We start from the raw sequence: 16,429 nt of genomic DNA, 5'->3' as shown, positions 1-16,429 counted from the left end.
ATACTTCAGGACAGACACTTGACCTTTTGTCTGGTAAAGTTGTGCCACTCGTGGACTATTCCAGACAATATAATTCAAAGTAATCTTGAGGTGCCTCTTAAATCAGAGAGTGTAACTGTCCCTGGGCAGTTAAAGCCCTGGGAAGACGGCTTAGATGCCTTTCTCTCATCACCTATTATGCTATTTTCTCTAAAGCTGTAATTCTTCAGAAGTTTTCAGAAGTGGTTTCTGTTTTACCAGGAACTTCAAAAGGAGCAGTGTCACTGCAACGTTGAGTGCTTCTGAAAAGCTCGCATGAGCTTTACAGTGTTTATATTCTGTGCAACCTACTAAAGATACCAGGACTGCACTGCTGTCATCATGGCAGAGTCTGTCTTTGAACACTTTTCCTTCCCAAGGGTCAGCACTTATGGCTTTGAGATGCAGTCTGATGATTGCATCTGATGATTTACTGTGTCTTGGACGAGGTACGGTGACTTGCTAAGCAGAGGTAACTGGTTGGTGTGTCTGGTCTGTTAAGTAGAACATATATAATCGAAGTCCTAGGAAAAAGAGACTTGCTAAATCGTCTCACTTTCCTATTTAAAAATGTGAAAGTCTACAGTTCAACAAAGCATAAAGCAAAACAGCAAGTGTCAGAGCTCCTATTCATTTATGTAGACTTGCACAGTCACTCAGATCCAGGTAAAGATCTGCATATTGATCAGAGCCCAGTGCTGTTGGATTTTAGGCAACTTCCCATGATCTCCATCATTCACTCTTTAGGCAGTTCCTAGCTGCAGTTACAAAGATACTAGAGAAATCCAGGGTGATGCACATGATTTACTATGACAACCAGTAACAGACAAGAGTTTGAGTCTTCCTGGCCACATCTACACTGCCTTCCTCTGCTACATCTCAGCATGGACTATATTTCACAGTATTGTTTTTCAGGACAGTTGGTAATACAATTTCTGCACAATCTGGGTGCAAACCCTCTCTCCCTGTCCCCAGGCTGGCCTAAGAACCTGCCAAACAATAGGTGGTGGCAGCAATTTTCAGCTTGATCTTAGAAACACAGCATTACAGATAAAAGATTTCCCAGTGCAGAGGAGAACAGGGGTATACAGTAGTTCTTGTCTGGGAAGCTGTGCTGACCGGAGGGAACTCAGTCTAAGGTTTCTGTTCTACAAACCTCGAAGAGCAGAAGGACTAGCACTCCAGAGGACAATGCACTGTGGGTGACATGGAGCCCAACTGCTGCTTATGTCTGTTCTTTCAGCTGGGAACTCACTTGCTCCCCAGATCAGGTGTGCGTGTGAGTCAGGAAACTTTGGAATCTAAGGGAGTTTTCATATTGCCTTCTAACTCTGCCAGGACTTTCAATTTGCCATATAAATTCCCAAAAGACTGTAATACCACCGGCATGACACAGGGCTAATTATGAGTACAAGAAGGTTTCAGAAGAGTATTACTGAGACCAGTATGCCACAGAGTTCTACCAGAGTGAAGCAAGCAATGCAGCTCTTTATCTCAACTCAGCCAGCGTAGAAGAGTCTAACTAGAAATAAATCATATAGTGCAATTTTGTTTTCCTAGCTAGCCAGTCTGGCTGGTGGTGTTTCTCCCTTAGTAAACATGTAGTGGGGTTTTTGAACGCTCTGTCCCATGTAATACTGCTTTTGTCAGCCCAGTCACACACCTGTCACTGTGTAACTTAGAAAGACCTCACTTCATTTCTACAACGTCCAAGTCCTAGGAAAGTCAGTGCAAACAGCTTTGATAGGAATTGTAACAGATGTTTGGTTGGACTCCTACAGTCCTCTGCCCATGGGTTTTCTTCTGCAGTACTGAGATCTGTGTTCTGAATGGAAACAAGCTCCTTCTCCAAAAGCAGAACACAGAGGAGAGAGCTTGACCCAGGATCTGAGAGCAAAGTTTATCAGAAGCCATTTGCTGTCTTCACACATTTGCCTCACCTTTCAGCTTCTCTTCAGTATCACTGTCTGATTCACTGTTTTCATCTGTAACTAGGAAAAGAGAAAGAGGAAGATTAATTAAGCCAAGCCTATTTATAACTGTGTATTTCTTATCACTGGCATGTGAAAGCCAGGCCTAACAACTTCAAGGGGAAGAGAGCACAGAACCCAAGGGCCTTGCTCTTCTCAAGGGTGCACATACCCACAGACATGCAGCTTACCAAACTTAGTATGTTCTCATTGATTCAGGGAATAATAAAAAAACCCATAAACAACAAAACTGATTTTGCATGGCCTAAAGAGTTGCATAAAGAACGAAATGCTAGAGGGGTATTTTATCCAGGTCTGTGTAAGCACAACACCAAGGTAAAATATTGATAATATGCAGTAGTTTATAGGACAAGGGATAAAAGCAAACAAATAAACAAAACAGTTGTCAGACTGAATCAGACTTAAGGTCTATATGGTCCAAAAGGCCGGTTCTGTCAATGACGCCTTAGCTGTTTCAGAGAGGGGTATAAACATGATGCAGAGAGAAGTCTGAGATGCTTCCCCTGAAGGTTCATATAAACATACTCATCCACACTGTGGGTGCATATCATATATAAAATAAACTGTTACAAGTAATTGTGGTAAACAAATAGAGCTGGTGGCCACCTTTTCCTGAAAATTAGAGTGTTTTGGAAAAAGACATTGTGTTGGAAGAACACAATTTACGTTTTAGAGAGATGAGATGTTTAAAAGTAATGGTTTTGAAGTACCTGAATATTTCTGGCAAGTTGTTAACTGACAGTATGAGGCTCGAAATCTCAATTTTGCTATGATGGAAATGGTCCTACAGTAAAGTCTGGAAATCCTGATTCCCAGCTGAGGCTACTTGCTTACTGGGATGCTGAAGGAATCAGGACTGTTTCAAAATCTACTATCTGCCATTGGACAGTTAACTAAAGTGACACATTCCCGCAAAATATTTTGATCTCAACAGATCAGTCTCTTTGGACAAACATTTCTCTCCAAAGCTTCCAGCCTGTTCCAGAAATAAACATCAAAAAGGGGGGGACATTTTTGGTGTGACCTATAAGATTATCATGTAAAGCCATGGAATGAAAATGAAGCAAGAAAACAAAAAAAAAAGTTCCATTTTAATGCAAGTCTTTTGGACAGAGGAACAGCCTTTATCTTCCCAAACGAGAGAGTGGAAGCTCCAACTCATTTTCACCCCAGACTGGAACAAGCACTAGAAAACACCACACAAATCACTAAGTTAGGCTAAACTCTAAGACAAGTCCTCAATAAGTCTTAGACATATGATGCTTCAAAGTTCCTTTACCTTTCCCCGAATTGCTCTCCGTAGACTGCGACAGTCTCTTGACACGTTTCTTTCCCCTTCGTGCCTCATAAATGGCATTGATTTTCAACACAAGCTGCTCAGTAAACACACAAACAACGTTATTTCCCCCCTCACCACAAAACAAAGAATTTCATGCGAAGTGCTCTGTCTCCCAACCCTGGTCCTATTGAAACTCTTCACTGATGCCCCAGAATTGACAGTTACCAGCATCTACCTTGCGTGGCAACCTGCACCTGCGCTGCCAGCAGCCACGCTCCTGCTAGTACAGAAGTAGCACAGTCATGTTGACATGGCAGGAGCCCAAGGCAACAAGCCCTGATGAAAGGCCAGGCCTTAATGCAATTCCACGCTGGCTGGCCATATGAGCTTGACGGTGCCCACGCGGGGCTCTCCATACCATGGCCCCCATGTGCTCCACCAGAGGGCGCTTTGGGAACCTGCCCTGGTGTGCAGGTCTGGAAGCAGAAAACTGGTTGGAGGAGGACAGCAAACTTTAATGTCGTTACGTCTGTGACGTCTGCTCTGGGATGTGCTGGAAAAACCTTCATACCAAGCATGTGGGAAACGTCATACAAGGAATGCTGAAGAAACTGAGGTGGGTGGGAGCCCATGATCCTAGAAGTTTGCTTTGCAAGTCCTTTAACTTTTGGCCTCCCAACTGACCAGGGTAGATGACGTTTCAGTGCTGGGCATAGCTGGGCTCTGGTCTCTCTATGCATTCCTGAAGGGGAGCAGAGTTGCAGCAGGGCTATGCCAGGCTTCCCCAAGACTCCTTGAGCAGAGCTGCCTCCTTGTCAAAGTCCTAGGCAGAAGCAGCAGGACATGGCCAGAGTATTCAGATTTATTCCAGAAAGTCTGAGATCCCTGCACACATGTCCTGAGAGCTCAAGGTAAGACAGGTCCACTGCACACTTGGTCAGGGAACGCTGAATCTAAATATTTAAGTGAGAGGCAGGATGCTCTGATGTGGAATTGTGGCCTCCACACAGCCTGAGTCTCAGGCTGATCTTGCCACTGAGGCAGTAAACCTCAGCTCTGAGCTTGCTCTCCAAGACTTTCAGTGTCACTGCCTGGTGAATATATACTTATATCTTCCCTGCAAATGACAAAACTATGTGTGAGCACACCGATAAAGCTCAAGCACAGGCACAGATATGGAGCACACTGGGAAAGAAAACCCTAGATGTTTGTAGCCTGTGTCTCATTCCTGAAGAGCTGAGGTATACAGAGAGGGCATTCAAAAATCAGTTACGCAAACACAAACACAACCAGGAAACGAAAGGAGATAAACACATCCCTTTTTCCCCAAACGAAAACTGTGGGTTCAAAAAAAAATAATCACCACACAGACTCTGGTAGCCTCTGCTTGTTCAGTAAAGACTGGGATAAGCAACCAACTGTGTTTTTATAACCGTGTTTTTGAAACATTCAATAGATAGACTTGTCAAACCTCATTGGGACTCAATATACTTCCTGCTAGATCTGAAAGAAAATAAAACCGTAACTGAGCCATGCTGTATCCAAACATGGAGGAAACGTTGCTCCAGAAAATGCTCATGACTACAGATCAACTATTTTTGCCATTCGAATGTCAGTTATTCACCTACAATCACACTCTATGTTGAATTAGAAACAGCCAACGTGTGAATTGGACCCAGCAAAGAACAATAGGTTGCCATGAGGCACCCACACCACAACACACAGGCAACTTCTGGCCATCCTACCCATCAAGCAAAGAAGGGAACATGATGAGGTACGGCTTTTGCAAGAACATTAATTGCTTTTTTCCCCTCTGACAAGCTTCAACTTTTATCAAAAAATTAAAATGCTTTTTTTTCCCCCTCTTCTTATCTCTCCTGACAATCATATCTCAGATGAAAAAATAACTTCTTAAAACCTTGCAGAGATGTTTGTGAGCGTTCTCTTTCAGGAAGAAGGGGGGTTAAACACAAGTCAACCACCAGGACAACTACATTGCAGGGATGCCACATTGGAAACAAAAGAACACATTGTTTCATATTTACATTCCTGCCTGGAAGAAGCTAAGCAAAAGGGAGAAAGCCCTAGATTTACCTTGGGAATTTTCCTTCTCCTCTTGCCATTCTGAGGGTCTCCCAAGGAGAAGAAGGTGTCATCGGGACTGCTGGGGGTTGAGGGAGGGCTGATTTTGGATGGCGACCCGGTCCCATCACGGCTCAGTTTCCTTATGTCTGGCAGTTTGAAACTCCGCCGCTCTGAGTTTTGTCGGAAAAAAATGGGCTTGGAAAGCAACTGGAAATGGAGGAGAAGGAATGAATGAGCACAGCACCTTACATACCTTTTTTTTTTTTTTTTCATTGCTGACATCCTCATGGCAGTAAATCCAGAGAGGCAGCTACAGCATCCAGTGGGCAAAACAGCCCAAATGCTGAGAGCGCTCACAGAGTTCTGCACACACAAGGAACTCGTTCAGCTCCCGGATCAGACCAGGGCTATCTCATATTCATTCCAGGGGTTGAACAAGAATCCTTGCTCCAGTGTAAAAAAAAAATCTCCCATGACTTGTGTAATCCAGAGGCTGGGACTGTAAACAAGACAAGACTAACCAATCAGCCAATCACAAGCATTTGGGATAAGGAGCAGCTTGTCAGGAGGAACAGAGAAGTAATGAGACCAAACAAAACCATTGTCCACATGGCTGGTTTTGATAGTAGTCAGAATTAAGTATCACAAAAAGGGTACGAGAAGTGCCATGATAGACAATTATGTTGTTTTCTCCTAAGCTCGTGAGCAAATTCAGTGGGAGCACCACAGAGGACACACCAGTACCAGTGTAAAATTCTGAAAGTCCCTGACCAAAACCAGCATCAAGAAGCAGAAAGCTCTGTTCCAGTTAAAGGCAAGCCACTTCTCACCAGAAAGATGCTCAGCAAGAACTCTCACTCGTTTTCCCTTAGAGAAGTTCCCAGCAGTTAAGGTTAAGTCACAGTTTTGTGGGCGCTGTATCTGCACTCCCAGAGGATCTATTTATGCGGCACTAAGCAGTATAGGGGAGATTTATCTAAGCTAATTGTGAACATGTTGCAGCAGCACCATGGTTGAGGCAGTGTAATAGTTCATCTCCGTCAACAGACACACTCAGTAGTTTTCAGCCAGATCAATTCATTCATCCAGGTTAGCTCAGGTGTCTCTAGATGGTTTGGCAGAAGACACTCAAATCACAAAAATATTTACGTGCAGAGAAGTCACTTGTTAAAATGAGGCTGGGAAGAGCCTTCACACTGAAGAATCTCATCCTGCACTAACTAGTGATATGAGCTACTACTGAAAGCCTGTCCAGACCCATTCTCATCAATCGCTAGCCTGGGCAGGTTCTCCAGCATGATTTCCACAGCAGCTGCAAACCTGTTAGCTGCCAAGAGAGCTGCAGCACTTCTTTTCTAACTGCTGCAGATCGCAGCTTTTAGATGTCAAAGCACTGTAGCGTAACATAGTTAGTGCCATTCAGCTCTTTTCTAAGTGTCTCCTGATGGGAACCATATCTATGGGTTGATGCTGCAGACCCCTTTTGATAGCACAGGTGGGAAATCAGTGTGTACAGGGGATTGCAAAGCTCTCTGAGGGAAATCACCTTCAGTTCAACACTCACAAACAGACCCATGCTGCTCTAGACCTAACTAGCAACAAGGAGAATGGATTGAGAACCACAGAACAATTTTCTCTGCTGAGTGTTGAATTATCCACAGAAACCTCAGTTGCTGGTTAAGCCAGCTGGGAAACAGCAACATGTCCATAAATGCTGCATGTCAAACGTCTGAAAAGGCTGGGTAACAGCTCTAATAATAGCTGCAACTTGGAGAGCATGGGAAAACCCATTGGTCAGGAAAACTGTTTAGAACCCCGCCATCCACTCTGACTTCTGCTGTCATATTGCACCTGTTGCTCCAGGCTTGGAGTACCTAAGCAGACAACCGGAACCAACCAAGACAGCTTAGAAGGCCGAGAGCCAAGAGGTAGAGACCAATATATTTCCTCTTCTTTCAGTTTCACTGCTAAGGAGGAAAATGGCACCAGGCTGTGAGTTGTGCTGCTGGTGGGGACATCCATTTAGCACTGGCCCCCTAACCAGGGGACTGGCATCTCATTAGTTACCAGAAACCAGAGTTATGAGGGAGAGAGCAAGGAAAAGAGGCATCCTAAGGGACAGGGCTGCACCTTGGCACCAGCACAGGCAGACTGTGTACTGCCCATTGACACTGAGCCAAGGTGACTGCAAGGCTTGATTATCCAAGCACTTAAATGCCCTCTTTGAGGGCAGGAAGAGTTTTCTTGTGCTATATTAACAAAAGGTCTTTTGCTACTACCAGGGGAAGCTAGCCCTCGTGTGAGAAACAGTGAAAGCCAACAAACCATTTGTATAAGAGAATGTTGTTTTTCACTTTGTCAAAGGGCAATAAAGACCCTCCTATCACACTGTACTCTGACCAGTGGGAAAAGACAAAGAGGAAAAAACTCTGACATCATGAAAGTTAAATCGGCAAAATTCCACTTTTTCCACACAGAACTTGGATTTCACTCAAAAGCTTCCTGGAGCAGGAGAGGTGGCCACTTGAAACAAAGTACCTTAGTGGGAGTCCCAGGTACAGAAGAGATGGGGGATGCTGGGAAAGTCAGGACACATTTCTTCCCCAAACAGCGGCTGTTGGTCTCAATGTCCTCATAAGGGTTTTCCTTTGATGGTGGATCTGCAGCAAGAAGCCACAAGCAAGAGATTGTAAGTGCAGAAAGTCCTTGAGGCTTGCCATAAAAATGTGTTTGGGGATCTGCTGGCCTTCTCCCACCTCCCACATCAGAAATAAAGACCTGTTCTCAAGCATTCCTACAATTGCTTCATCCTCTCAATAGCCCTAGAAGTCCAGCTGCTTGCTGGATACTGTCCAAACCCCGACACTGACATATGCAGCTATAGAAATGTATCACAGATACTACAGATGGAAAAGATGTAGCAAGTCCTCAAGTTCATTTCCCTGTCTCCCGAGTTGCTGTGAAGTTCTTATGCATATCAGTCCATAATTATATTTCCTTCTTCCCAGTCCTCTGCTTAGAATTGTCTCCAAAGAAAACTGTGAGCTGAAGGCTAGCATAAGGGTCCTCTCTCCCCCACGTTTCGGGGGATCTCTGGTCATCATTTAATTAGGGCTAAAGCAATGCACTGCTCTTGGGCTGACTCTCCAGAAAGATTAATCCACTTCCTGAACATGGAAGTCTGTCACACAATATAGGTTTCCAAACACATCTACCAATCACAGATGCCTCCATCTGACATGCCCCATTTTAGAAAGAGGGAAGGAGTCACCTCACCTGACGAAAGTCAGGACGCTCTCTCCTTGGAGGGAGGCAGAGGGGAAAGGACACCTCCAAAGTAACATTCAGCTCACTCTTACCTAGGATCCCCCCAAGAACACAAGGCTTGGATGACCACACAAAGGTGTCCCTTTTTTCCCCCATTGATTCTGGAAATGAGGCACACAACTACTCTGAGTTTTCAACACCCCAAATTTACATATAATGAACTTCTTACATCCCACTCTTCAGTAGTGCTGGGAAATGCAAACACAGGCATGTTCAAAAAGAACAAACTCTGAAAAAGCAGGTTGTGACATCTCCATCCAAGCATTTAAGAAGCCAATGGCAAAGGCTTAGCCCAGGCATCTGCATGGGCAGGCAATTTGTTATGAGATTTCTCTGTTCACTGCCATCATTTCTTGCCAACCAAAAGCAACTGTTTTTCTCTCACTGTCAGGTAATGCTTGCCTCAGAGCAAAGACTGGAGGTCACTGATGCTGCAGGCCTCTGGAGCAGGGACTGGCAACGGCTGTAGGATCTAACTGCCATGTTCCCACCTGCCTCCTCTGCTGTGGCAGGAGTGCAGCTGAAGTCTTCAGACAAGGACAGAAACTCAGGTCTTTTCCAACACTGTGGCTTGGTGATACCCAGCACTACAGCGGTGAATCTGAATTCACCAAGGAGATGAAGGTAAACAGGTGTGACACCAGCACAGTAAGCCTGCATGAACATTTTGTCAGCAAACATGCTCCTGTCCCTGAAAGTGGCTCCACTTTCTAATTTCAATGGCACACTTCACTACTGAAAAATATACTTCAGCTGACAGATAACCAGGCAGATTGGAGAAAAAAGAACAAGCTCACATTCTGTTGCCTACCCCGTCCTCAGACTGCTCAGCAGCATGTGCAATTAGCCTCAGTCTAGAAGGGAGAACACTTTTTCTCTTTCTGACAAATAAAACTTCTGATCCAACTGCCCAGCACGATTTCCAACATTCCAGGTAAGCGATGGTGAATGGGCAAAAAGACAGTGTACGAAGGGAATCTGACTTTCTGGGAACGGGAACGGTTCTGCCACCAACAGCCGATCCCTCTCAAGTCACACATACGAATATGGGCTGTATGTGTGTGTTTGCATGCCCTGATGGACACACATGATTATCTGTGGGTCAGCACTCGCATCCCGTGGCTAAAGTCTTGGTCCTCCCCTCCACTGATGCAATTTCACATGATGTTTGGTTTGTGGACTATACCGTGAGAAACAAAACTGTAACTTTTTTTTTGAGTTAGCTCTGTCTACCCCTTTTCCTAAGTTTCCAAGGTAACACCACCAGGACTGAAGGAAGCAACTGAAGATCCCTGACTCCAGGCAAAGCCTAAACATGTATCAAGAAAATAACACAAAAAACCCCATACTCCATTAGCTGACAATTACCTAAGAGTTTGTTTTCTTCTAATTTTTGCAACTAAGAGCTGGAGGCAAGGGGAATTTCTGCCTAGTATTTGAGTTCCCTGTAATGCTACCTGTGTTATTCCAGCTGACGAGGTGACCCCTACTCAGCAGTTTCTAAGACCTCCCACCACACCTCAACACACAAAAAACCCCCAGCAGCTGCTCAGGCACTCCCTGTTCCTTTGGCCCCCCAAGTAAGGAGAAGAAAAAAGCAAACACAAGGCCCTGAGCTCCACAAATGAGGCTGCCAGCTTCAAAAATGCCAAAAAAGATGGATTGGCATCACCTTGTCTGCTACCGATCCCAAAGGAACATAATTCCTTTGAGAGATCTTTCTTATGAAGTACGATTAGTTTTTATTCATACCTAAATAGTAACAATGCCTCCCCTGCTCCTGAGAAAGCACAGTTCCTCCCATGCTGAGCAACACAGACCACCTCTGTAGGATTACAGTTGCACAGCAAGAGCTGATGCAGCTCTTCTCCGCCTATTCTGCTAAACTCAGCCAAGAGCTCTACACAGCACCAGCCTACAGCTACTAAAAATTATTAAGGCTTTTTCAAGAGGGATGCTTTTATTCTATGTTTCATAAAAGGCCATTTATCATAATATTAAAAAACTCTACATAAATTGAGAGTGTTGCAAGAAATAATATTTAAAATGGCACTGATCTGCCATCAAAGTTGGACAACAAAACTCAATTTCAAAGATTGTGGGACCTACTTTCTTAATTCAAATGGTACCTGGAACCATATACAATCCTATTTCTGAAACAGGGAATTGACTTCAAGGCTATGTTTTCAGACTGTTCACATTATCTCAGTGTTGACCACCTTACCACAATTGACAAGCCAGAGCTGGGAGAATCAGTCTCAGGACAAAAGGAAGACAGAGGAGAGATGCCAGCAAAAAAAAAGCTGGTGCCCACATGCCTCAGAATCATCTTTGAAGCTGATGAATTTTGAAATATTCCATCCATTTTTCATATTGCTTGCCAATAATCTGTGTAAAATGTGTCTTGGATTGCATTTGGAAAATAAAAATATTCAAACCCCGGTGAGTGCCTGTTGACCACAAGTCTTCTTGGTTACTCAGCATTAGCACTCAAATCCCTTCCGTGCCTACAGCTCCTACCCAGTGTCCAAAGCTCCTACCCAGGATGTCTTCATAGACGTTCTCTTCAGATAAAGTGCGTGTGAGGGCCAGCTTGGTCTGCGCGTACCAATCCACCCGCCCGTTCTCAGACGACGACTGCAGCAAGTCTTCGAACTCATATGACTTCCTGCACCGTTCACAGGAGGAGAGAAGGAGCAAAGAGGAAAGCAACACAGTTAGCCAGCATTTATAACCAAACCACGGCTACCTCACGCCTCCGACATGCCACGCAGCTGACAAAATGAATTACTAAGAAGAGAACGTTTCGCAGCCTCATCCCGTATAAAGCATGAGGAATAACACTGAGATGAGTTATTTTTATCAGCCAAGCAACTAAAGGCATTTTGGGTAGATAACATGGGTTGTCACGGCAATAGCACACTGTGAAGATGCAAGCGTTACGTGGCACATCCTGCAAATGCTGCACAGAACTTGAGGCCACAAGAGGTCTCATTTACAGCACAGACCCCACTCGCGGAAGGAATAGGGAGGCCCCAAAATCAGCTCTCTTTGAGCAGTACAGGAAAACAATATGCACATGCAGGATGGTAAGAAAGAGTAAAAACAATCAAGTGTCCTCCACTAACAAACCTTGAAAGTTTTGATTTCCTTCCTGCACCCAAGCCAGGAGTTTTTAGGTGACAGTTTATGCAGAGGGCATTAGAAACAGCTGTTTATTTTACACTCCTCAGCCAAAAACATGTGACAATCATGTAGGAGGGGAGAAAAGGCAAGAAAGCACTCCAGAAAAATATATACACATCAGATTCAGTTGGAGGAATAGGTTTACTACAAGCAGTAAATAAGTTGTAGTAGAGCCTAGAAATTATCATTCCAGACCCTGTTCCAGACCAGCTGTAGTCATTTTGTAATTAAACAGATTTTCTGCTAAAAAAACCCCAAAACAGAATGCCAAACCGCTCAATCTTGGGCCTGAAGGTTAAGCCACATAATACCGTGACCATGAAGCCCAAATCTGTCATGAATTGGCCCTTTGCAGTTGTGCTGGCCACACATACATTCTCAGACAGGGATCTGAGTGCTAGTTATGGCCAGCAAGGTTCTTCAGTGATTATGAGTCTCTCACAGGGAGATATGAGAAGGCAGGACTCCACCATCAAAGCCAACACCTTTGTGAAACATGGCCCAAATACCTGTGGTCGGCGTTGTTCTTGTGCTTGCCGCTCCAGAGCCTCCTGCTGACAGCTGATGGGGGAGGAGAGGAGGGGAGAGGAGGAGGAGGAATGGATGGCAGGGGCGGTAAGTTTCTTTTATTCCTAGCTGCTGGCACCCAGTCCTCTTCCCCTTCATGTTTGAAAGTCCGTCGGGGCTTCGGCAGTGGGTTGATGAAGGGTTTCTTCTCCGGCACCCCTGGCTCTGTGTACACGTTCTCCACTGTGCAGTCCTTAGATTTCACATGAGAAGTTCTTACCTCTTCTAGAGTCCCAAAAATTGGCTCACTGATTTCAGAGTCCAAGCCAAGAAGCCTTTTGCTGAGCTCAGCCCCACATATGCTCTCATGGCCCTCGGAAGCAGTATGTCCTTGTGCTGCCTTCTCCTGCAAGCACTGTGGGGAATAGTAAGTACCAGGCAACTGTGGCTGCAGCTCTGCAGAGCCGTCTTTCAAAGCCTGCTCTAGCTTCTTGACCTGACTAAGCACTGAAAGATTCTCCTTCTGGACATCCCACTTCCCACCTTTCACCTCCTTGCATTTTCCAGGGCCGGACTCCACTTCCTCATCCTTCTGCACTTCCCCCTTTCGCTCTGCTCCCTGCCCTGTGCCTTTCTGAGTTCCTGCTTTCTGCTCACTCTCTTTGCCTGCCCCTTTGCACTCCAGTTGCCAATGCATAAGCCTCTTGGTCTCCACTTTCCGAGTTACCAGTGCTTCCCCGCTGGTCTTCTCAGTTACACAGGGCACCTTATGCTCCTCTTTAACTCCCTGCTCGTCCTCTCTGCGAGGAGCAGACTGCGTTTCCTTTTTCCCTTCCCATTCTGAAATTTTGTCCTTGATGCTGAAGGACTTATTCCTCAAGCCAATTTTTCCAGGTGATCGCATATTCTGAGTGCTTCCTATCTGTCTCCTGATGATTTTACTGTTTTCTTTAACATTCAGATCCACAGATGGGTCACTGATGATCATTTTGGGACTAAGCATGTTCTGCTGAAAGCAGTCTAGCCTTGGATCCAGCATCAAGTTCTCCAAGGCTCCCAGTGGGTTCTTCACCGCAAAAGAAACTGGTTCAGCTTCAGGCGTTAAACCCAGGGTGACAGAGGTACCTTCAGAACATCTCTCACTCAAAAATCCACACAAAGGTCTTTCCTTCACAGCTGCAGTATTTTTTTGATCTGCAAGCTTGATCCTACATACCAAAGACAAAACCAGAAGAAACATTCAGTGCCATTGCTCATCTGTAAAGCTGGCAAGAGCAGAGGATGCTCAAACCAAGCACTTAAGAGATGAGCTTATGGAGGAGGACACTTAGGGAAAGGTCCTTCTAGCCAGAACACATTGCTCTCCTCTTGTTAGGACTAAGACACAGTTTGAAATAAAGTTTTTCTCTGGCAGAAGTAGATGGCATGTGAGAGGTATTTTTTTGTACATCAGACATGCTGATGCCAAGGAGATGGTCAACAGCTTTTTTGTGTGTGTGCATTCAGAAGTGCAATAGTTTTGGATGTCATCTGGGCGTTAAGTAGGTCCACGACAAATAAATGCAAAATGGACCATTTGCCAATAGCAGCAAAACTGCTGCTGTTCATCAGAGAAGAAAACATGATACAGCTGGCAGTCCTCTAGTGCCTGCTGAAAGGATCTCTCTCGGTTCGTCTAAGTGTTCCCCAAATGCCTATTAATGCACAAAGTCTGCACTTTTATTATTCCATGTCTATGGCCCTATCATCCCATGCCACATGTGGGCTTGAGCTCCCATGCCTCCAGGCACACTCCCTCAATCTAAGGCATGTGACATAACACCCAGACACCAGATTCAACATTCTCAGAGCAAAGGATTAAATGTATTCACTGTCCGCATCCAAACAGCATCAAGAAGCCCTAACACATTTAGTCTAGGGACTTCCAAGTGTGTGATATCACGGTATCAATATGTGATAGTTTATTAGCATCATAAAGTTCAAGATGAACAGGCAGTTTTTCCAAAACAAAATATTTCTGAACCAAAGCACTTACACATGCCTTTGGGGTTTGCCTGGGCTTGGGAAGGAGCATCAGGACAACACAAGGTAGATACTGGGATGCAAACCTGCATCACAACTCCCATTTAACCGCAATCCCTACCCAGAGATTCAACTTGGGAAATTGCTCTGTTAACTTTAATGTATCAAGTGTGTCTCTTTCAGAGCTTAGCGCTCTTGTAAGAGCATCCATGTGGATACCCTGTGTGCTGGTAGGCCTTGAGCTTTGTCCTGGAGTTAAGTAACGCTGGCGGCCACTTCAGATTCAGTTGTAGCAGAAGTTGAGTCTGGGATGAGTTTCTGAGCAGAAATGGGATCTGAGACAGATACTGTGCTTCTCTAGTCTCACAGATATTTAACTCCTGGCTGTCCTGGTTACAACATCATGCTTCAGTTAAGAGCTGGCACTGTGAACACCTTTCCCAAGGAGTAGGGCATCACAGTGGCTGGACTGCACAGCAGAAACCAAGTCTGGATACCGGGAAAAACGTGCAATGGGTGGGAGCAGTAGGACTTGTCTGAACAGTCTGTGGAGTCTCCAGTGCTGAAGATTTCAAGCGCGGGGGGTGGGCAAACATCGACACGAATATCATCAGTACAAACAATCTTGCCTTGGGGCAGACCTCTTCTAGAACTGTGAGTCTAGGACATTATCAGTCTGACCGGATGCTAAAATGCACAGTGTCACAGTCCTGAGAAGGCAATGAAACCACCCAAGATCTACACGGCTGTGTTTTAATGAGTGAGGAGCGAGGGGCAGTGCAGAGCAGAGAATGCTTCCTTTCATTGGTTTTCTTTCTTATTATTGAGGATAATAAACCCAAGCCAACAACCCTGGCAGTGAAATACGGAAAGCTCTCACCTCTCATCAGACTTGTAGACACTGCTTTCAGACTTGCTGCTCACATCGGCCACCTTGCTAGCTGTCATCATGTCAGCACACAGCAGGACAGCGGGTCACCTGCACAGAGATACAAGGAAGAGGTGTTGCTCTGTGCTCAGCATCCTTCTCTTCCTTCTCCACACACACACAATTTCTCTTTGAAATCTGGGTGAAGAGCAGAAGCAAGACCTGGCAGCTCTCTGAGGATAGTCTCAGTTTCCTGCTGTGTGAAACTGGAAGAGGAGTGATAGCATCACTCCTCAGAAGTCCAGGGAGGAGTAGGCAGGATTTGAGAGTAAAAATTATCTTTGACTCAGCATCAACTGCTGTACCATGACTTCAGCATGGAGCAAGTTTTATGAAGGCTTTTTTGTTGCCAAAATCTCAGCGGATTTACACTGTCTTCCCTCGCAGAAGACTAAACCAAAACCAATCTGAAAACAACCTGTGTTAAGGCCACATGACTGAAGTGGTCTGGTGTACGCAACATTGTCACAACATCCCCAGCTTGGGACAGAAAACATTTTAGGCTGAAGAGACGCTGCACTGTAGCCACTGGTTTCTGTCTCCCTGGTGGGCCACATTAGGCTGCTACTGATCTGATTTCAGAGGACAACTCCTCGTAGAGGTAAGCTGAACCAGTCACAAGAATGAATGATTCTGTTTGCCTCATGATTTCCAGCATTCACGTAGTGACTATCACTCTCTTTCTTCTGAGTACTGCTTCTACAAAGCCAAATGCAACAGACTCTGTCCTCTTTTTATTGCCTCACAATACTCGTTAAACAAAAAAGAATTACTCACTGCTCTGCAGCATCACCTCTCCTCCCTTCTCAGGGTGGTCTGTCTGCTCTGCAGCGTTGCAAAGACAACAGGCTGACCATCTTGCAGGCAATACTTGGAAAAGCTGAAGCTTTTCAAATCTGTCCGCTTGGCTAGTCTATGAGATGCTGCCCCACCATGCCTAGCATTTGGCAACCAGATCAAGTGCCTCGGGAAATTTAGTGGGTTCTCATCATTAAAAAAATAAAAAACCTACCACACCAGAAACAGTAAAGAACAAAAGGATCTCTCGCTTCCACTGTTCAAGTCTTTTGGACAGGGAGAGGGGAA

At 45.1% G+C, this 16,429-nt stretch overlaps 1 protein-coding gene across 1 annotated transcript in view; it reads right to left on the bottom strand.

Moving 5' to 3' along the window:
- Positions 1–15,366, bottom strand: part of DENND2A (DENN/MADD domain containing 2A) — a 36,007-nt gene extending 20,641 nt beyond the window's left edge. The window contains exons 1-7 of the mRNA XM_009874191.1: positions 15,296–15,366; positions 12,396–13,601; positions 11,241–11,368; positions 7,912–8,033; positions 5,383–5,580; positions 3,289–3,382; positions 1,959–2,009 (exon numbers count right to left, since the gene is read on the bottom strand). Coding sequence (XP_009872493.1) covers positions 1,959–2,009; positions 3,289–3,382; positions 5,383–5,580; positions 7,912–8,033; positions 11,241–11,368; positions 12,396–13,601; positions 15,296–15,366 — 1,870 coding nt within the window. The remainder of the gene's footprint in view (positions 1–1,958; positions 2,010–3,288; positions 3,383–5,382; positions 5,581–7,911; positions 8,034–11,240; positions 11,369–12,395; positions 13,602–15,295) is intronic.
- Positions 15,367–16,429: the final 1,063 nt, after the last annotated feature.

The sequence above is a fragment of the Apaloderma vittatum genome, unplaced genomic scaffold, assembly GCF_000703405.1.
Source record: "Apaloderma vittatum isolate BGI_N311 unplaced genomic scaffold, ASM70340v1 scaffold538, whole genome shotgun sequence".
Lineage (NCBI taxonomy): Eukaryota > Metazoa > Chordata > Aves > Trogoniformes > Trogonidae > Apaloderma > Apaloderma vittatum.
This window is presented reverse-complemented; position numbering and strand designations above follow the sequence as displayed.